This window comes from Myotis davidii, unplaced genomic scaffold (assembly GCF_000327345.1).
Source record: "Myotis davidii unplaced genomic scaffold, ASM32734v1 scaffold227, whole genome shotgun sequence".
NCBI classification, from domain to species: Eukaryota; Metazoa; Chordata; class Mammalia; order Chiroptera; family Vespertilionidae; genus Myotis; species Myotis davidii.
The window spans coordinates 2,020,327-2,043,127 of record NW_006298519.1 but is presented as its reverse complement, the minus strand read 5'-3'; the positions used below and the strand labels follow the sequence as shown (position 1 = coordinate 2,043,127).

The 22,801-nt window shown below is 38.4% G+C and overlaps 1 protein-coding gene across 4 annotated transcripts in view; it reads left to right on the top strand.

Annotated features, from left to right (window-relative positions):
• Nucleotides 1-215: 215 nt before the first annotated feature.
• The window catches only part of BRWD1 (bromodomain and WD repeat domain containing 1), a 77,169-nt gene continuing 54,583 nt past the window's right edge, over nt 216-22,801 (top strand). For 2 of the 4 annotated variants that reach the window (XM_006774147.2, XM_015570727.1), the window contains exons 1-14: nt 217-450; nt 2,513-2,611; nt 2,958-3,118; nt 5,539-5,760; nt 8,471-8,571; nt 9,883-9,953; nt 11,691-11,791; nt 13,509-13,549; nt 14,329-14,427; nt 16,132-16,282; nt 17,051-17,185; nt 18,241-18,369; nt 18,572-18,797; nt 20,852-21,034. In XM_006774147.2, coding sequence (XP_006774210.1) covers nt 363-450; nt 2,513-2,611; nt 2,958-3,118; nt 5,539-5,760; nt 8,471-8,571; nt 9,883-9,953; nt 11,691-11,791; nt 13,509-13,549; nt 14,329-14,427; nt 16,132-16,282; nt 17,051-17,185; nt 18,241-18,369; nt 18,572-18,797; nt 20,852-21,034 — 1,807 coding nt within the window. In that variant the 5' untranslated portion in view covers nt 217-362. Of the gene's footprint in view, nt 451-1,275; nt 1,281-2,512; nt 2,612-2,957; nt 3,119-5,538; nt 5,761-8,470; nt 8,572-9,882; nt 9,954-11,690; nt 11,792-13,508; nt 13,550-14,328; nt 14,428-16,131; nt 16,283-17,050; nt 17,186-18,240; nt 18,370-18,571; nt 18,798-20,851; nt 21,035-22,801 lie in introns of those variants that run through there. The other 2 variants (XM_015570728.1, XM_015570729.1) reach the window with 2 other exon arrangements.

The window sequence follows — 22,801 nt, the reverse complement described above, 5'->3', positions numbered from 1 at the left end:
GATGTTGTTAACTCTTAACTTTTTTTTTAAAGGTACTTTGGCTTTTCTAGGCCATTGCATTTGCATATGAATTTTAGATTGCAATTGTCAGTTTCTACAAAAAACATGCCTGGATTTTGATTGGGATAGCTTTGACTCTGTACATCAATTTACTGTTTATTTAAATCTTCTTTAATTTCTTTTAGTAATGTTTTATCATTTTCATTGTACATGGTTTTCACGTTTTGCCAGACTTTTCCTAAGTATTTAATATTTTTGGTACTGTTATAAAATGCTTTTGGAACTTGCTCTCCACTCAGGTCTTGTCCAATAAGCATGTGGCTCCTGATCATCTGTTGCAAATCTGCCAGCGCATCGGTCCCATGTTGGATAAAGAAATTCCACCCAGTATTTCAAGAGTCACTTCTTTACTTGGTGCAGGAAGGCAGTCTTTGCTACGTACAGCAAAAGGTACCTTAATTTGAAGAAGTGTTCTGCTTTGTATTACTAGCTTAATAATTATTATAATTGTGAAGTAACGTGAGCATTGTGGAAGAAAGGTGATATGTAACAATATACCATGCTGTGGACTATAAACATAAAATTCTCTGCATTTAGCATAGACATTGAATTTTATTGCGTAAGTGTTTAATGGGTCCTTCTGCATTAAAAAAATGAAGGTATAGATGTTAAGCTAAAAAGTTTGAATTTATTCAGAGATGTGTTTGAGGTTTTATCAATGTGAGTTCTTAATTTTCCATTTGTAGCTCACTTATAACTTGATTGAATGTAATTGTATGTGTCTAATAAACTCTTTAAATGCTAGAATTATTTCATTTGATATTTAGATCTTTGAAAGCCCTTTGTTATAAAGGGGAAGTGATTTTCTAAATTTGGTAGCAGTTTGAAAAAAAGCACCCAAAATGTATAATTGCATGGTTCTTTTTTCACCAACTTAATTTTTTTGCTAAGTTATGTGGTAGCAAACTGTTGGAATTGCTGTTCTTTCTCTGTTAGCGTGGTATAAATCACTCAGACTAAGTACATGTATGTGATATGATCTATGTATACAACGTGGCTTAACTGCAAATGGCAAGAATGTTGGCTCTTCTGATCTTGAGCATACCTCAAGTTCATCCCCGTGATTATTTTTAAGATCTCTTGCTCACGTGATGCTGCCTTTTAGATGTACCACCAGTATAAAGCTTGACTGAGAAAGAACCAGTCTCCCCTCTTGGTTCCATGCCAGACCGGTTTGTCAGCTTTAGTTGTTTCTTAGTGCTCTATGGCAATGCCACACTGTGGCTTGAATCAGGAAACTGTTCATATTCTTCTTTCTTCTGTGTTCCTATCACCTTGTAATTATTCTGTTTTAGGTTGTTATATAGTGGTTGCCTGGGTAGCCTGTTTTCTTAACTTGTGTCAAGCTCAATGTCATTTTGTGATGAGCACTGCTTTAGAACTGGCAGACCTTAGAAGAGACTTCACCAAGCTGTCCTAGGGGTAGGGACTATATTTCTCTGTTTGTTTTGCACTAGTGCCACGGAGGATGCCTAGTAACTGCTCTTTGATCATGATAGTGGTAATGAATCCATTCATGTAAAACATAATATGCCTGTTTGTTTGGGGCACCCGAGGCTCAGTGGAGGTTTAGCAGGATGCCTTTCTTCCCATCCTCTTTCAGTTGTGAAGAAGCTAATTTCTAGCACAGCATAGTCTGTGTTCTGCTGCTTCCTCCTATAGAGGGGCAGATGTTTTTTCTTGGTATATTCACTGGTAGGTCAAAGGGGGATGGGCAATTAGGGTTAGTGTTCAGACTCACAGATTCTACATATATGCTCTTGTATGAAGATCAGCCATGACCTGTAAACAAGAGGAAAGCCATTTTAATTTTGTCAATATTTCCGGAGGAGATTAAAGTCATGGTAATATTGGCCAACGTTAATTTTAAAAGTCAGTAACATTTAAACAAGGATTTTCATGAAAATCAAAGACTTAAAAATTTCGCTACGAAAATTTCCATTTTTGGAAAGTTGAATCAGTTGTGATGAAGACTTTTTATTGTTACTATTGTATGGAATAATTCCACATTGAAAATTAAAAACTTATTTGGCATTGAATGGGACTTGGAGTCAAAAGACCTGGTTTTGTGGCCCATCTTGACTGATCATTTGTAGTGGATCTCTTTAAAGGTCCTGGAACCTTTGAGCCTCAGTTACCTCACTTGTAAATTGGCGATTAATACCTACCTCACAGGGTTGTTGTGAGGATTCCATGAGATAATGTATGTGGAAAGCACTTTGTAAATTGTAAAGTGCTACGCAATGTTAGTTGTTGTTGTATCTGAGATGTGTTAAATTTTTTCCCCCTTCAGAAATAGTCTAATAAACTTCTAGGGATTTTCTGTTAAAGTATATTATTAGTTGGTAAAACTTTGAATAAACAGTTTATTAAAATATACGTAAGTATTCTATAAAATCTTTTTTGGGGTTAACTTTCAAGATTTTATGTGTATCTAAAATTCATTTTAAAGACTGCAGGCACACAGTTTGGAAGGGCTCTGCCTTTGCTGCTCTTCATAGAGGAAGACCTCCTGAAATGCCAGTGAATTACGGTTACCCACCAAGTCTTGGTAAGTGAGGCTGGCCTTTCAAATTCTGATACCATTCTTTTAATTTCTTGACCAATTTTGTAACTGCTATGCTAACATGTAAAAGTAAATACTGGTGGTAGTATGTTGTTTTAGTAGTAACAAGGATCAATTTTCACATTGTTTTTCTAAAATAATTACTAAAAGTAATAAAAATTAATGAAAAACAATTTTATTATAACAAAAAGTCTGTACCAGTGATTGTAGTAGAACAGAACTGGAAAGAAACTTGGGTCCTTGTTTCTTGAACATAGGCTTTTGTTTTGGAGTTCTTAGCTTTTTACATACTGGCACCCTCTTAACCATTTTTGTTGTTTTTATTTCCTAGTGGAGATACATCGAGGCAAACAACTCACAGGGTGTTCCACTTTTAGCACAGCATTTCCAGGAACCATGTACCAGCATATAAAAATGCACAGAAGGATTCTTGGACATCTATCTGCTGTTTACTGTGTAGCATTTGATAGGACAGGACATAGAATCTTTACAGTGAGTTAACATTTTAAACTCCATTTGTTATCATCTGGCGCACTTTGGTGTTCACCAGAATCTTTGAAAAAGTCTTATAAAATACATAGATTCCATGTTTCCCGTTCTCAGGATTTTGACTCAGTAGGTCCAGTGTGGGCGCATAAATTTGCCTTTTTAAAAAAATATGTTTTTATTGATTTCAGAGAGGAAGGGAGAGGGACAGAGAGAGATAGAAACATCAATGATGGGAGAGAATCATTGATTGGCTGCCTCCTGTATGCCTCACACCGGGGATTAAGCCCGAAACTGGGTCATGTGCCCTGACCGGGACTTGAACCGTGACCTTCTGGTTCACAGCTCGATGCTCAGCCACCGAGCCACGCTGGCTGGGCAGATTTGCCTTTCTAAAAAATGTTTTTATTGATTTTAGAGAGAGAGAAACATCCATCAGCTGCCTCCTGTATGACCCTATTGGGGAGCAAGCCTGAAACCTGGGCATGTGCCCTGACTGAATTGAACCCCAGTAACCTCTTGGTTCATGGGTCAGTGCTCAACCACTGACCCACACCAGCTGGGCTATATCTGCATTTTTATTTAGTTTCCCAGTGATTCAGATGCAGATAGGCCCTTGTGTGGTGGTTGTGAGACATTGATTTAGAGCAGTGGTTCTTGGGCATGATCGTCAAGGATGCTTATGTATTTCTAATACTTTTTAGCCCATTTTAGACCTACTCAGTTAGATTAATTTCTACTATGTGTATTAACCAAAGTCAAATCAAAATCCCTCCCACCAATATCCAACTCTCTACAGGTGATTCATAAATCATATTCACATTGAGTACTCACCAATCCAGGGGAATTGATTACTTAAACACTGAAATATTATTTTATAATTATTATAAAACTATATGTAACTATTTGGAATTTAATTTATATTTTTAATGTTTTAAGGGAAAATTAGGATGGACTTCTTGTTCAAATTTTATTTCTCAGTTGTGAGCTTCAGAGTAGATACTCTACTCCAGCAGTTCTCTACCTGTGGGTCACGACCCCTTTGGCAGTCGAATGATCCTTTCATAGGGGTGGCCTAAGACCATCCTGAATATCAGATATTTACATGATGATTCGTAACAGTAACATTACAGTTATGAAGTAGCAACGAAGATAATTTTCTGGTTGAGTCACAACATGAGGAACTGTATTTAAAGGGCCAGAAGGTTGAGAACCACTGCTCTACTCAAATATTTATGGAATGGATGGATGTTGGCTGGTACTATAAGTTTTGACTCTGTTGTTTGGTTATTTAAAATAAGGGTGCTATTCCATTATTTTTTAGTTATTTTTGGGAACAACTACTCTTTTAAAAAAAATGTATATATTTTATTGATTTCAGAGAGGCAGGGAGAGGGAGAGAGAGAGAGAAACATCCATGATGGGAGAGAATCACTGACTGGCTGCCTCCATCATGACCCACACTGGGAATCAAGCCTGCAACCTGAGCGTGTGCCCTGACTGGGAATTGAACCCGTGACCTTCTGGTTCATAGGTCAACACTCAGCCACTGAGCTTGTTGGCCAGGGAACAACTACTCTTGTATTTCAGCCTGTGAAATGTAAATCTGTCCTAATACTTACCAAATTATGTAGCTTGATGTGAACTAAACTGACACTTAACCATTGTTCATTGAGATAGGCGAGGAATGAACTTTTTATTTTTTAATCCTCATCCAAGGATTTTTTCCCCATTGATTTTTTAAAAAAATACATTTTTATTGATTTCAGAGAGGAAGGGAGAGGGAGAGATAGAAACATCAATGATGAGAGAGAATCATTGATCGGCTGCCTCCTGCTTGCCCTCTACTGGGGATTGAGCCCACAACCCAGGCTTGTGCCCTGCCTGGGAAGCGAACCAGAACCTTCTGGTTCATAGGTTGATGCTTAACCACTAAGCCACACCGCCTCGGCTCCATGGATTTTTAGAGAGAGTAGAATGGAGGGGAGAAGGAAGGAGACAGATAAAGAGACAAAAGCATCAATGTGAGAGAGAGACAAAATAGGTTGCTTCCAGCATACACCCTGACTGGGATTTGAACCTGAAACCCTCCAGTGTACAGGCCAACACTAACCACTGAGCAACACTTGCTGGGCGAGCCATGAATTTTTAGTTGGTCTTACTACTTGGCAGAGAATTTTGGGAAGATAGTATTTATAATGTGATCTCATTCATAGAAATGAAAGCTTCACAATATATTTATGTAGACATTCTTCGGTTTGAAGAAAAAACTTTATAAGTGTTCTCAGCATGAGTCTTGTAATCTACAGAGAATTCTACAGTTGGAAAGAGGAGGAGTTATAATTTGAGTGACATGAAATGATACTCTTTTAAATGATGTGAAAGACTTCTGTATTAACATTTATTTTGGGATTTTTTTTTCTTAGGGTTCAGATGATTGTTTGGTGAAGATTTGGTCAACACACAATGGCCGCCTGTTATCCACATTAAGGGGTCATTCTGCAGAAATTTCAGATATGGCAGTAAACTATGAGAATACAATGCTTGCTGCAGGGAGCTGTGATAAAATTATTAGAGTGTGGTGCTTGAGAACTTGTGCCCCAGTTGCTGTGCTTCAGGGACACACAGGGTCCATTACATCTTTACAGGTAAACTCATGTGCATGGGCACATTTGTATACTGTCTCCTTTTTTTTCTTTTAAACTTTTTCTCTTTGGAGATAAGGAATAGTAAAATGCTTAGTAATTATCTATTTTAAATTTAGTAATAAAGAAAAAATATGTAATTAATCATACTTCCATGAATCTTGGAAGGGTGATTTAATAAACATGTAATTTGGTTAGAGCTAATTTAAGTGCAGGCTTAATGGATGACTTACTGCTTCCTTTTGGTTTATGGTTGAACTGAATGAGTCAATTACAAATTGGTGAGAGGGTAATGGTTTTTCTACCTTAAAATTTGTGGATTTTGATAAGCTAATTAAATTTGCTGAAGTATATTTATTTTTTATTTATTTATTTTTTAAAATATATTTTATTGATTTTGTACAGAGAGGAAGGGAGAGGAATAGAGAGTTAGAAACATCCATGAGAGAGAAACATTGATCAGCTGCCTCCTGCACACCCACTACTGGGGATGTGCCCGCAACCAAGGTACATGCCCTTGACCGGAATCGAACCTGGGACATTTCAGTCCGCAGGCCGATGCTCTATCCACTGAGCCAAACCGGTTACGGCTGCTGAAGTATATTTAAACTCATTTTTAGTCCATATTCTAGAACTTAAGTTTAAATAGTCACTTTCATCATTTAAACCCTTCATTTTGTATACTTGATGAGATGGAGATTGGAAGAAACTTCTTTGAAGTCATAGGTTAAATCCTGCCTCCCTCACAAAGTATATAAAAATAACAAAATAGATGAAAAACTATACTCTTTGAGATGTTATGATGATAAGTATGTGAATTGTCTAAAAATTTCTAAAACCTAGTTTTCCTCTTTCTTTTCTGCTAGTGGCAGTACTGGTCTTTCTTTGCTAAGCTCCTTGTCTTGAATGTCTCATGAATCAGCAAGTTGCATTTGTTTCTTCCTGGCTTTCCTCCGCATTCTGGGGGAAGGAAAGGTCTTGGTTAAGGTTCCTAGATTAATTGGATTGTTTGGATTGATTCTTGGCTCTTTATCTTTATCTTCCTTTCAATCAATATTATATATTGCCATCAGACAAATCTTTTGTTGCCTTTAATGTTTTATTTGATAACTGCAGCTCTTACTTTGCTGTTATTGGGCCCAGCTTCTGTACTCGTTTCACCACCGCTTCCAAAAATGAACACTTTAGTCATATAGGTCTTTCAATTGCTGTCATGTATACCATATTCTCTATCAAGTTTGTACTTTTGTTCATATTATTTCTTTGCCTAGTATGTGTTTCTTATTTTCTTTGTGTTTTCCTCTTCATCCTTTAAGCCTTCTTAGATATCTCTGGACCAAATCAAACTTTTTTCTCTACCTTGTTTGTGTAGCACAGTTGATATTTTATTTAATACAAATCTCAGTCCTAAAGTTAGCATGATTTTTGCATTTTCTTGTATTATGTTTATGGGTTTGAAAAAAATGTTTAAATTGTGATTCACTTGGAATTTATCTTGTGTACAGTCTGGAGGATAGATCCAGCTTTTTTCATCTACAGTTAATCCTTTACCATTTATGCAGAGATTCATTGTTTGCCCAGCTGATTTGAGCTGGCACCTTTATCTTACTTAAGTCTTATATTAGGGTCCAATTTGGAGTTTATATTTTTTCCACTGGTTGTGCTGTCAGTGTAATTACTGTGGCCCATAGTTTTGATTATTGAGGCTTGGTGATGTGCTTCATATTGACAGGGCTAGGTCTTTACTGTGGGGAGCTGGCACGGCCATGGCATACTCAGGCCACCTCAGCCTGGTTCAGTGACCCTGAGTGGGGATGATGAAAGGATTAGAAAAGACAGACAAGAGAACGAAAGCTGGGTCTTGGTGGGACACTGCCTCTCTGATGGACAGCGCCAGCACCTACCAGCCGTGTCTTTATTTTATAGCAGATGCCACGAGGCAAAGTAAGGGTGTGATCAAGATGTTTACAGCATTCTCGTGGGTTTCAATCCTACTCAACTACATGCACCTGAACTCTATCACTCAGGCACGTGGAGCCACATGTTCGGACCACAGGTTCAAGCTCACAGCTATAGCTGTTGGCTAATTGTGCTGGGAAGGCTGTGCCATCCAAGCTGGGACTTGCGTGTGGCCACGAGAGGACTGTGCCCTCTCATTAGTCCAAGGCTTGAACCGGTCCAAAACACTGTAGCCGCGCCCCATACTTTCCTTTCTCTTTGTAAATGTTTTTCTGACTCTTCTTGTTTATTAGTTTTGAAAATAATCTTTTACTGAGATCACATGACATTTATAAGTTAATTTGACATAGAATTGACTTTTTTTGTTGTTAATCCTCACATGAAGATATTTTTTCCATTGATTTTTAGAGAGAATGGAAGGGAGGGAGGGAGAAAGGCAGGGAGAGAGAGACACATTGATCAGCTGACTCCTGCATGTGCCCAATTTTTCCCCAGGATTGACCCTGCAACTCAGGTACATATCCTTGACCAGGAGTTGAACCCCTCAGTGCACAGGCTGCCGCCCTAATCACTTACTAACACCAGCCAGGCGAGGTAGACTTTGACTTTTCTATAGGTTATGCTTTCACTACAACAGCGCCACTTAGATTTTTGGATTTCTTCTATTTTAGAGAGTCAGTTGATGTTAATTTTGAAAAACTCCAACTTTAGTAGAAGCGCAGGAAACTGAGTTGTATATGTTATTGTTTTTTAGTTTAGCCCAATGGCCAAAGGCTCTCAAAGATACATGGTTTCTACTGGTGCTGACGGGACAGTTTGTTTTTGGCAGTGGGATTTAGAATCTTTGAAATTTAGGTAAGTGACTTTTACCGTTAATAAGTATTCTTTAATGTTGTTATGGTTTAGTCTAATGAAGTTTGGTTATAAAGAGAAATTATAGATTATGGTTGGCTTTTTACTTTTGAACTTAATTTTTATTATATATAGGATATATGTCATATTGGCTACTTACTGTTTAAAATTTGCTGCTTAAATAGTTGGATATGTAAGAGAAGCATAGCTATTCTATGTTAGTGGGCACATTTTTGTGAAAGAAAAAAAAAGATAGTATGTGTGTGAAAGATTTTGAAAAGTATTAGAAATATATAATTAGATACATAGAAGTTTAGGCAGGGTCATTAAAGAATCAGAATCCCTGGATTTTGGACCTGTGCTGTCCCAATACAGTACCTACTGGCCACATGTGACTATCAAGCACTTCAGATGTGGCTAGTGTTATTGAGGACCTGATTTAAATATTGATACTTGATGTAGTTATTACAAAACTGTAGGCATATTTCAAACCACTTGAGTATGTGAATTTAGTTTTTCAGCTATAAGTGTTAAGAAAACTGAATATAGTATTTGATGAAAATGTTCAAATTGAGGTGTATTATAAGTATTCATTATGCTCTGAAAGATTTCAAAGAATTAACGTGAAGAAAAGAATATCTAAAGTTCTCATTAAAATGTTACTAATGTGATATTTTGGATATATTGGGTTAAATGAAATAAAATTGTTTTATCTCCTTTTACTTTTTAAAAATGTGTATTTTTATTGATTTCAGAGAGGAAGGGAGAGGGAGAAACATCAGTGATGAGAGAGAATCATTGATCGACTGCCTCCTGTTTGCCCCCTACTGGAGATTGAGACGGCAACCCGGGCATGTGCCTTTGACCTTAATCAAACTTGGGACCCTTCATTCCGCAGGCTGATGCTCTATCCACTGAGTTAAAACCAACTAGGGCTCCTTTTACTTTTAATGTGACTTCTAAAAAATTTAAAGTTATATGTGTGGCTTGCATTCCATTTTTGTTGGCAGTCTATACCCTGGTGGTTTTATGCTCTGCAGCCTCGATAATGGGATCACTTAGACTCTGAGCTGCAGTCACCTCAGTGACAAGATGGGGTTAGTAGGCCTGCCCTTTCTGTGTAGAGGATCAGTGAAGATGGGGATTAAACAGTCTTCTAAAATCCATCTAGCTATAATAGCATATGTGGAAATACTTGGTATGCTGTGAGGCACTATAGAAATAATATCATAATATTTAAAGTTAGCTTAAAGTCAATATTTAAACCATGTTAATGTGTATAACTAATGTATTTTAAAACATCATCTTTTATAGTGCACGTCCCTTGAAGTTTACTGAAAAGCCCAGACCAGGCGTTCAAATGCTTTGTTCTTCTTTTAGTGTTGGTAAGCACTTGTTTCAGTTTAACTTTAGCATTTATTGGATGACTGCTAATTGCTAAAAGCGTTTATCAGAGAGATGGTAAATGACTTATGTTCATTTCTTTAGGTTTAATCTGTGACGTTCATTTCATTAGCCGCCTTCTTGTCTTTCACTCTCCCATTCTGCCTTTTTATGATGTTGAGTAGTAATCAGAGTCAGTGGTAGAAGAGGAAGCTCTAGGAGTGCACATCAGTGGTTCCTGAGTCATGTGCCCCCAGTGTATACCAAAATTGTGATTTTCCTTTAACAGGCTAAATGGCATATTTTTGGTAGTTTAAATTTGTTTTCCACACAGCTTGGTGAAATTATTCCCCATTTTCTTTTCTTGCACAGTGAACTCGTGTGCTAACCTTTCTGTTTAGGAGAGGTCAAGGATGTTTTCCCTATAAAAGTCTGAAAACTTCAGCAGGTGAACTTTTTATTCCACTAGAGGCCTGGTGCATGAATTCGTGCACGGGTCGGGTCCCTCGGCCTGGCGGGCGAACAGGGTGGTTGGCAGTGGAGATCACACTGACCACCAGAGGGCAGCTCCTGCGGTGAGTGTCTGCCCCTTGGTAGTCAGTGCGCATCAGTTCGGTTGTTTGGTCGCTTAGGCTTTCACATATATAGATAGCTAGATTTAGGTATGTAAAGTCTAGAAAGCAGAGCCCCTTTTGCCAAACATTTTTTAAAGCAGCAGCACTTAAGGTCTTTGCCACAACTAATAAAATGGGGCAATAACGAACATTTCCATATTAACTTTTAAAAATTAAAGCCCCATCTGATTTTCCCCCCAGCACCATCAAGTAATTCTTTCACTCCAGCTGGGTTCCCTACAGTTGAACCCAGTTCAGATACTATCTACGTAGAGCAGGGATGGGGAGCTTCTGGCCCTTGGGCTGTATAAGGCCCACAAAATCATTTGGTTGGCCTTGCCCAAGGCATTAGGGGTGAGCTAATTAAATGTTTACCCCATATAGCAGGCTAATTTTTAAGCTGATAATTTTGTATTGGCCTGTGAATGTGTTATAATTATCCATCATAATTATTGACAGAAAAAAGGTGTTCCTCACCTGACCTAGAGAATGGTGAGATGCCATAGGTTATGGGCTCAGTCCTACATGATGCTCCCTTTCCTTATCTCACTTGTGCTTCTGACCTACTGAGTATTGTCATGAATTCCTCCTTTTAAGCTCTCTGAAATCTGTCCTTTTGGGTTTTTGTGGAGGCTTCCTTATATAGACATAACTGAATAAATCATTGACCAGGGTGATTGTTTAAACTCCCTCTCCCTCCCCAGAGGCTGGACTGAAAGTTCCTACCCTCTAATCACATGGCTGATGCTCCTGGCAATCAGCCGCCCTCCTCCCCCCCCCCCCCCAGGTGCTTTCTAAAAGTCACTTTGTTAATGTAAACTCTGTTGTGGTTGAAATGGGTTTAAGACTATCAAGACACCTTTATCACTTTTGTCACTTAAGAAATTCCAAAGGTTTTAGGAGCTCTGTGCCATAATGGGGACGAAGAGCAAATATATATTTCTTATTATAAACTTAATTTTACAATGTTATTAATTTTAAAATATCTTTAATAGTGAATTGGAAAATGGATCTGTTGAGGTAAACTTTTGGAATAAGAGATCTTGCTTAATTCAATATAGAACTTTGGTTTGTGCAGATATTTGTTATAAACTGGATTTTTAAACCTTAACATTTTTATTTCAGGTGGTATGTTTTTAGCCACTGGCAGTACTGATCATGTAATCAGAATGTATTTTTTGGGTTTTGAGGCACCTGAAAAAATCGCAGAACTTGAAAGCCACACTGTAAGTATTCATGTTTTAAAATTCTGTCAATTAATTGTAGTAATATTCCTATTAGTATATAGTCAAATATTGCTGACAAATTGATATGAATTTTTAAAATAATTGAATTAATTGGGTTAAGATTTTAACTTAATTGTTGGAGGAATTTTATTTAAATATCCTCACCCGAGGATATTTTTTCCATTGGTTTTTAGAGAGAGTGGAAAGGAGGGAAGGAAGGAGGAGGAAGAGAAAAGAGGGAGAGAGTAAGGGAGGGAGAGAGAGAAAGATTGATGGGAGAGAACACATCGATTGGTTGCCTCCAGCACACACCCCAACTGGGGCAGGGGAAAAAACCTGCAGCTGAGGTACATGCCCTTGGCTGGGAATCAGACACGAAACCCTTCAATATGCAGGCCGATGCTCCAACCACTGAGCACACTGGCCAGGACTAAGTCAGAATCTTGATTATGACAGTTGATTTGAGTATGTTAGGTTATGAAATCAGAATGTTATGTTATTAATGTACTAGAGGCCTGGTGCATGAAAATTCTTGCACTGAAGGGTGGGGGTCCCTCAGCCCGGCCTGCCCCCTCTCACAGTCCGGGAGCCCTCGGGAGGCCCTACTGAGACAGTTTAGGCCCGCCCCCATCACCCCAACGCAGCGGGCCGCAGCAGCTGCCTGTCCTTGGCTTTTGCAGCCACCACGGCTGCCTGCTGTTGGCCCTTGCAGCCACTGTGGCTTTGTCCGGAACGATGTTCAGCTGTCCGGTCTAATTAGCATATTATGCTTTTTTTTATTATAGATAACTCAGTATTCTGGATTATTGGTTTTAGTAGGTTAAGTTTTCTCCTAAATTAAGTTTTGTGAGGTTATTTGATAAACATATTCAAGTCACTTTAAAAGAAAAAAAGCCACAGCTGGGTGGCTTGGTTGGAGTATTGTCCTGTGCACCAAAAGAGCTGCGGGGGTTCAATTCCCGATCTCTGGTCTGGGCATGTGTGGGAGGCAACTGATTGCTGTTCCCCTCTTTCTCTCCCTTCCGCTCTCCCTCCCTCTTCTCCCTCTACCGGCCTCTAAAAGCAATAATAATAAAAAAAAATGTCCTTGGGCCCTCGCTGGTGTTGCTCGCAGTGGATAGAGCATTGGCTCTCTCAGCAAAGGGTCTTGGGTTTGATTCCCAGGCAAGGGCATGTGCCAGGGTTGCAGGTTCAAGCCGGGGTCCTGGTTGGCGCGTGCAGGAGGCAACCAGTTGATGTCTCTCTCTCACATTGATGTTTCTCTCTGTCTCTCTCTTTCCCCATCCCTCCCTCCCTTTCAACCTTTCTACAAGTCAATGGAAAAAATACTCTCTAGTGAGGATTAATAAACAAAAATCCTTGGAGAGGATTAAAAAAATTTTTTTGCAGATAAGCATAAAACAAATCATATTCAGCCTTGTTGTCAGGTGCTTACCCCTTTATGTTTTGACTTTATGCAGATGTCAGTTTTTATGCAGATACTTTACTACATGTGTCTGTCTTTGAGACAAGAGGGTCTTAGTAGTCCTGTTAGATTTATAAAGCGTCTTTGTACTTAAATGTGTAATTCACGTTTGAATGATAGGCTGAGCAGCACAAGTGCGAATCTCTTGCTTTAAACCAAATGTGCTTCTAGCTCTAAAACCGTTTTGTTCTTTTTGTTTGATTATAAACTATGCTGATGATGACATGTGTTTATTTTTTTGCCCTGATTTAGGATAAAGTTGATAGTATCCAATTTTGTAACAATGGTGATCGGTAAGTGTGTTTTTATTTGTGGGTATGTTTTTAGGCATATATACTGTGTTACATATTAGTATAGCTAATGTGTCCTGCATTCACAATTCTAAGCCTACGTTTGCCAACCCCTGTATGAATGAAAAGTGTCTGGGGCAGTGGGAGACACATGAAATATAAGTTTTAAAATTGTAGTTTCTGCTGTCTCCTGTGACCAAATGTAGCTATCCTTTTGCTTACATCAGCTAAATTTTTGATTTACAGAAAAATTAGGTGAAATTCCTTGTTTGAGTAGTTAAATCTTTTCTCAATGACTGTGCTATATCCTGCAATGAAATGATCACTGAAATTATATATATTGTTTTGTAATTCCCAATGTTTCTCAAGTGCCTTTCCTAACCTGAAGTTTTTAACACGTGTTAAAAGATTATTTTTACATAGTTGCCAGCATGAATGAATTTGAGTTTAGAGTTAGGAGGCTTAGGATGGAGCTTTTGCTCCTACTAATTTTCCCACATGGCCTTTATTCTTCCTATTTCCCCCCTTCAGGTGCTATTGTCTTCTCAAAATGCAGTTTATTTCACAAGCTGTTGATTGAGTTTGAAGTGTGCTTTACTTCATAGAGCCAGGCAAATCCTAGAAATCAAGATTTTTTTCCCATTTAGCTTTGTCTTGTAACTAACACCTATAGATTTATCTGTAGTCAAGATAGCTATGTTAAAATTTATTTTTGCTTTGATTTTAACTGTAGCTGTTGGTGGCATGTATATGAGTGTGAGGTCTCTTATGTATATTTTAAGGTTTTTAAGTGGTAGCAGAGATGGAACAGCACGGATTTGGAGATTTGAGCAGTTAGAGTGGAGAAGCATTTTATTGGATATGGCTACTAGAATCTCGGGGTAAGTTGAGATGGTTTGTTGTAAATAGGTACATCATAAGTACTTGGTCTCTCCCTGGTTTGGTTTGTTGATTGCTTTGTTCAGGGGACTGGGAACACCTCCTGTTCTGAAGAGCTATAGTTGAAATGAACGGCTACTTCCTGCATGTCTGATATACTTAAATCTCATGTAGCCAAAAGAATGTGTTCTTAACATTTATGTAAGAAAGAACAACATATTTTTTCTGCTGTTTCTCAAAGCATTGGCTTTCTCTTAGGTGTTGCATTTAAAACACCTATAATTTTTTAAAAATGTAAAAATATATTTTTATTGGTTTTAGAGAGGGAGAGGATAGAAACATCAGTGATGAGAATCATTTTTTGGGTGCCTCCTGTACGCCCTCTACTGGGGATTGAGCTCACAACCCGGGCCTGTGCCCTAACCAGGATTCAAACCGTGACCTCCTGGTTCATAGGTTCACACTCAGCCACACTAGCTGGGCCACCTATAATTTTTTTTGTAATTTCTTTATTGGTTAAGGTATTACAAATGTGTCCTCATTTCCCATTAACCTCCACAGAAATATCTCAGGCATGCCCTGGCTGGGTAGCTCAGTTGCTTAGAGCATCATCGCCATATGCCAAGGTTGCAGGCTTGATCCCCTGTCTGGGCATATACAAGCATCAACCAATGAATGCATAAATAAGAAGAACAAGAAAATCCATCTTCCTTCTCTCTTTCTCTCCCTCTCTCTCCCTCCCCCCCTCTCCCTCCCTCTCCATTCTTCTCCCTCTCTCGCCTTCCCTCCCACTTCCTTTATCTAAAGCTTTTTCTGCCAAGGGCCATTTGGATATTTATAGCATCATTCTCAGGTCATACAAAATTATCAACTTAAAAATTAGTCTGTTATATTTGGTCAAACATTTAATTAACCCTTAATACCTTGGCAGGGCCAGACCCAATAATTTCTGTGGCCCATAGGTGGATGTTCCCCATCCTGCTTTAAAATCAATGGAAAAAAGAACCAAAACAACTCAGGCATATCAGATACACAAATTTTACTTTTCTGTAGATACGATTTTTGGAATTTAAAAAAAATCACTATAGTAGGGGGTGGGAGGAGGGAGACAATATAGTCAGTTTTTCTGACTATATTTTACAGAGAAAGTTTGCATATCACTTTCATAAAGGCTGTAGTGCATTGCAGACATATGTATCAAAGACTGTTCTTACCATGGGGTCCATAGGAACAGTTTATAGGGAACGATACAGAGATTAGTACAGTTTTGTTTACAGTTCAGCAAATTGTCTGTCAGGCACTTTTCTAGATATTGGATTTGAAGATGAATCACCTTGCTGTCTTCCTAAAGCTTCTTGTCATCTCTGAGAAACAGTTGAAAATATTACTGCTAGTGCTTGAGTTCAGGAGAAAAGAAAAATAGAAAAGGTAGAGAGCAGAAAAAGCTTTGCTCTTATGCATAGCAGTAGCACCCGAAAATCTGCCTTCATTCAGTCTCTGAACTGCTTCTGAATCATCCCCTCTTCCTTTGGGTTTTGCCCTAATCTGTTTGTAGATAATCTGTTAAGGGTTACATCTGTTGGACCCTCTATAGAGTTGGTAAGGGAAGGACGTGAACTTTATTTTTGTACAGATAAAGAATTGTATACACACTGTATATAGTCTACCATCCAAGTGAATTTACACATTGTGTATTTTTTCCTTAGGGACTTAACCTCCGAAGAGGAAAGGTTTATGAAACCCAAAGTAACAATGATAGCTTGGAATCAGAATGATAGCATTGTTGTCACAGCTGTGAATGATCATGTCCTCAAAGTGTGGAATTCTTATACTGGACAACTGCTTCATAACTTGTTGGTAGGTAGTTCTTATCCTATATAATAAAAGGGTAATATGCAAATAGACCGAACAGCAGAACAATGGAACAAAGCGTAATATGCTAATGATATGCTAAGGCTGCTCAACTGCTCACTATGACGTGCACTGACCACCAGGGGGCAGATGCTCCGACCAGTAGGTTAGCTTGCTACTGGGGTCTGGATGATAGGGACTGAGCTAGATGGGCTGGACACGCCCTGCAGCCCTCCCTCGGTGCTTCCCTGGTCCAGTCGTGCACCGGTGGGGTCCCTCAGCCTGGCCTTGGCCCTCTCGCAATTCGGGACCCCTCAGGGGATGTCGGAGAGCCAGTTTCAGCCCAATCCCACAGGCCACTCCCCTTGGGAGGGCACCAGACGGGCGTGAGCCCAAGTGGGACCAGGATGAGTGGGAGAAGCAGGTAGGAGCTGCAGGTGGCATTGGACTGTGGGTTTTGCCTGATCCCTGCAGACCATCAGGAGGGATCCCATCTGTGCACGAATTCATGCACCAGGCCTCTAGTTCAATATAATAAATCATGATGTTTTGAACTATAATTTTATTTTTAAAGCTATGGAATTAATATATTAATACACAGGTTTCTTTGATTTATATTACCAAATAAATAGAAATTTGTATATATACTGATATAAATTACTGTAATTAATAACATTTTTTAAAGCCCTTATATACTGACAAATGGATTTTTAATTAGAAACTTGTAACTTGCAACCCCCTCCTCCTTTAACTGTATGACTTTGTTGACTACAGGGACATGCTGATGAAGTGTTTGTTTTGGAGACACATCCTTTCGATTCCAGAATTATGTTATCTGCAGGACACGATGGCAGCATATTTATATGGGATGTTACAAAAGGCACCAAGATGAAACATTATTTTAATATGGTAAGTGAAGTCCAGGGTGTCTTAATGCATGCTTGCATTTGTTTCCAGAACTTAGATTGTAAAGTTCAGCCACATACAGATCTGCATGTTTTGGCAGTTTATATTTCTAAAAATCAGGGTATTTAAAACCACATAAATATCTGACAGCCATACATACATACATACATGAAATTCTCTGTATAACTGTTTCACACAAGGGAAAGATTTTCAAAAGTTATCTATTTAACTTTGTGTGTATAGGTGAATGTGTCTCTGTCTGTGTTTAAATTGGCAAAATTATGATAATTATACACAACTTGCATTACAAATTTTGCATGGCAGTCAGTCATATTAGTAGAAAGTTTAAACTCTAGTAAAGTATTGATTTTAGTTAATGAATATCACACTTTATTAATCTTTCATTATTTACCTTATAGATTATTATTAGTCAATAGCCTCTTGTTACAAGTTAAAAGTTTATGAAGGTGCTTATCATTCACATAGCAGAAATAAAACCTTCACTTTGGATTGGTTTTTGATCCTTTATTCAGTCATTTTGAGAACTAATTCTTAGAACATCTTTCAAGATTTCTTTCAGGCTAATGGTATCCAAAGTGAATTTTAGCCTTGAGCTGGTGGCTCGGTTGGAGCATTGTCCCGTACACCAAAAGGTGGCAGATCAATTCCTAGTCAGGGCATACACCCAAGTTTAGGGTTGGATCCCTGGTTGGGACGCTTGTGGGAGGCAACCAGTTGATGTTCTCGCATCTGTTTCTCTCTCTTTTCCTCCCTCGCTCCCTCTCTTCGCCCTGCCCCTTCCCCCTTCCTTCCTCTCTCTCAAATTTTTTTTAAAAAGTTAATTTATTTCCTGAAAATAAAAATTGACATGCCGAATGAAAAATTTGTCTTAAAATATTTTTTGTAGAAGTGATATATCATAGCAAGCTATCAACACTAAAACAGTTAATACAGCAAAAGCACTTGCATAAACTTGGTCATAACTTTGTTTGTTTGTTAGCATGGGCCAAACTTTTATTCAACTAATGAATGAGGCTTTTTTCCTCTGTGTTTCCTAGATTGAAGGACAAGGGCATGGAGCTGTGTTTGACTGTAAGTTTTCACAGGATGGGCAGCATTTTGCCTGTACAGACTCTCATGGGCACCTTCTGATATTTGGTTTTGGATGCAGCAAGCCATACGAAAAGGTCATTTTAAATATTTTCTCATAGCATGCAAATTAAGTAGTTCTGAAGTATATTTTGAAAATAGGGTGTTAATTTCATTGTTTTTTTCTGATTATAATTAACTGCTTAGTATTTGTTTTCTTCTAACATGTATAAATTTCAAAATGCCAGTCTGTAAACTTACTTTTTCTACTTTTTTTTTGTTTAAACTTCCCTTTTCTAGATTCCTGAACAGATGTTCTTCCATACTGACTATCGACCATTGATTAGAGATTCTAATAATTATGTCTTAGATGAGCAAACTCAGCAGGCTCCGCACCTTATGCCTCCGCCATTCTTGGTAGATGTAGATGGAAATCCTCATCCAACTAAGTATCAGAGATTAGTGCCAGGCCGAGAAAATTCTGCAGATGAACATCTGGTTCCACAGCTCGGCTATGTGGCAACAAGTAAGTGCAAAGCCCTCTTTAATGTAATGTTTATCATTTGTCTCTAGATATATATTATTGTTTTGAACCATTTGAAGCTTAAGTTCTGGATCTCATGTTCATTTACCCAGAAATACTTTAATATGTATTTTCTAAGAACAAAGATATCCTCTTGTGTAATCATAAACAATAATCAAAATCAACTTTTGTCTGTTACTTTAATGCCTGTTAGAGCTTTTTTTGTTCTCTGATGTAGATTTCAATTTGGGGACTTCACATTAAATGTAGTTGTTATTGATTAAGTTCTGGTTGTGTATTTATTATTATTATTATTATTTTTGGTTAATCCTCACCTGAGGATATTTTTCCATTGATCTTTTAGAGAGAGTGGAGGAGAGAGGGAAAGACAGATAGAAACATTGATGTGAGAGAGACACATCGATTGGTTGCCTACTGCACATGCCGCCATCAGGGCCAGGGCTGGGGAGGAGCCTGCAGCAGAGGTACGTGCCCTTGACCAGAATTGAACCCGAAAACCTTAGGTCCGTAGGTCGATGCTCTGTCCACTGAGCCGAACCGGCCAGGGCCTGGTTATATATTTTTGACAGAATACAATATGAACAATGTCGTAGCCTTCCTGGAGCATCCTGTCAGGATGCTTATTGTGTTTTGCCCATTGGAGCCTCTTTGCACACTCAGTTAAGGTGGTAGCTGCCAGGTTTTGCCACTAAAAAGTTATTTTTCTCTGTAATTAAGATGAATCTTATGGTGGGGGCTATGTAAGGAATTGTTTGCTCAAAAATATTAATGTTTGGATAAATTTCCAACCCCCCACAACCATCTAATACTTTTTATTTATTAACACTGACTCTGAACCTATTAAATATCTCTGAAAATGTATTATTTTTTGTTGTTAATCCTCACCGAGGATATTTTTTCCATTGATTTTTCAGAGAGAGTGAAAGGGGGAGAGGAATGGAGGGAGGGTGGGAGAGAGAGAAAGGGGGCGGGAGAGAGTAACATAGATATGAGAGAGACACATTGATTGGTTGCCTTCCCCACAGGCCTGCACTGGGGCCAGCGAACAAACCTGTAACCCAGGTACGTGCTCTTGACCAGGAATCGAACATGAGACCCTTCAGTGCACAGGCTGACACTCCACCACTGAGCCACACTGGCCAGGGCTGAAATGTATTATTTGAAAAATAAAGAAGCAAAGACACCGTTAAAGAAAATCTGATTTTGTACTTGAAGTAAGAATTATGGATACTGGCTATGCTAAAAGCATATCTGAGAGAGAAAAACTTAAGCTTAGTTGGAGAGGCATGTGTGGCTATCTCCCTTAACTGCATGTGCGCTCTCAGGATACTTGGGACAGGGCGAGAGCTAGAGTTGTTGTAGTTTATTGAAGGTCAAAAAGGTGCTATTCCTCCTTTTTTATATTTTAAAACAGTAGAGAAGAAATGCCACTGATTTCTCTACATCAGAAGCCACACATTGTTGCTCTGTTGTAGTGAGAGATCTTGCGCAAAAGGATTTTAATGATACATCCTGTATAAATGAGGGGTGTTAGTGTGAACTAGCAGAATGAAGCTTTTAGTGAAATGTGTTTCCAGGTGCTCACTTGCTGGGAATTCAAAGACTCTGCTGAGGTTTTTGTGGCACTTATACTCTCTAAAGAAAGATCTTGTGGGTTTGAATCTTTTTTTGACTTAATTATGAATATATCTTTACTTTTTAAAAATGAATTCTGACAATTGCTAATGTAATTTTTTAAAAATATATTTTTATTGATTGATTTCAGAGAGGAAGGGAGAGGGAAAGAAATAGAAACATCAGTGATGAGAGAGAACAATTGAATGACTGCCTCCTGCATACCCCACACTGGGGACTGAGCCCACAACCTGGGCATGTGCCCTTGACCGGAATCGAACCCGGGACCCTTCAGTCCACAGGCCGATGCTCTATCCACTGAGCCAAACTGGCCAGGGCGCTAATGTAATTTTAATTGTAGCCTACTGAACATTCCCCCCATCTGTATAAATTATGATTTTGTTGACTAATTGAATTTGCAGGTGATGGAGAGGTAATCGAACAAATTATAAGCCTACAGACTAATGATGGCGAAGGGAGCCCAGAGCCCAGTGTTCTTGATGGAATGATAAGACAGTTGCAACAGCAGCAAGATGAGAGGATGGGAGCTGGTCAGGATAATATTCCAAATGTACTTCCAAATGGGGAAGAAACACCACGAAGAGGTAATAAATACATGAGATGTATTTTGCCTTAATATGACTGATTGAAAGTGAAGCATAAATGAAGTCATTGTTAGGTATATGTTATGTGAAAAACTTGAAGTTAGCATGGTATTTTTACAATTTAAGTATTAATCTGGAGGTAGCTTTATTAGAAAGTTGATTTGCTAACAAAACCTTTTTTTTTTTTAGACAATGTTTCTACTGGTCAGAGAATTTGCTCCTTTTTTTCTCATGTAGACTCTTACAATTTTAATTAATAAATGTATTTTAATCCTCATCCGAGGATATGTTTTTTGTTTTAAAAATTGATTTGATAGATTTGAGAGAAAGAGAGAGAGAGAGAGAGGGAGGAACATTGATGTGTGAGAGAGAAACATTGATCAGTTGCCTTACACACGTGCCCTAACCGGGAATTGAACCCGAAATCTGGGCTTGTGCCCTGACCAGGAATTGAACCTACAACCTTTTTCAGTGTTATGGGCAATTCTCTGGCCAACTGAACTACTCATCCAGGGCTAATTTTTATTTTGTAATGGTAAAATAATTTCACAGAAATCTACTTTGAACAAATTAATTTATAGCTAGTAAAGGAATTTATTCTTTTTTTGTAGAAGGAAATTTTAAATATATTTGCCAAGTGTACTTTATTTCTTATCTCTATTATTCAGTGCTGTCCTCAGTGCTGAACTACATGATATAAAAATCAGGCTACCCCAAGGACATTCACGGCACACAGGATAATATTGGGTGAAAGATGGCATTGGGATATGCAGATTCTGCTAGGATCAATTTATATTTTGTCTTTACTATCTTTGTAGTTTTTGGACCACTGGGTGTTTTTTGGCGGGGGGGGGCGGTAGGAGTTGGGGGATCTGTTTCTCATTTTCAGCCGTGTATCTGACATAGGTCCAAGGCGTTATCTCCCATGTGGCCATTATACCCAGGCCCTTAGATTACTGATTTGCACAACTTGTCAGGCGGCCACAGTTTCAGCTCATGATCTTCATTTAGTGTCCTCTTTGTTTCTAGCCCAAGGTGATTTGCAAATTCCATGATTTATTTAAAACTTTTGGGGATGTCATGCTATCCGTGGACTAGGACTCTAATAAATACTTATATGAGGAATTAAGGTTTATTTCTCTGAAATTTATAGCATAAGGCTTTATATCTTGCAGTGTTTTATTTTGAAAAATTAATCCTGTAGTAAAGTTTCAGGCATACTTCTATGAATACCCATATAGCTTTCACCTAGCTTTTTCTTTTTTGTAATCCTCACCTGAAGATATTTTCCCATTGATTTTTAGAGAGAAGGAGAGACAGAAATATCGATGTGAGAGAAACACACTGATTGGTTGCCTCCTGCAGGAGCCCTGACCAGGGTCTGGGCCGGGGAGGAGCCTGCAATGGAGGTACATGCCCTTGACCGGAATTGAAGCCAGGACCCTTTGGTCCACAGGCCGAGGCTCTGTCCATTGAGCAAAACTGGCTAGGGTGCTCACCTAGATTTTATCATTTTGCTACATTCACTTTATCTCTTTTTGTGTACATTCACAATCAGTGCCTATCTCTTTCTCTCTCATGTATTTTCAAAACTGCTTTAGAGTAAGTTGGAGAAATTGTGACACTTTATTGTTTAATGTTTCTTCCTATATATTCCAAGAACAGGAATATTTGTTTATGTAATCATTATACAATGACCACAGTCAACAAACTTTTGTTGATCACAATGCTACTATCTAATGTACAGTATTTTTAAATAAGTATATT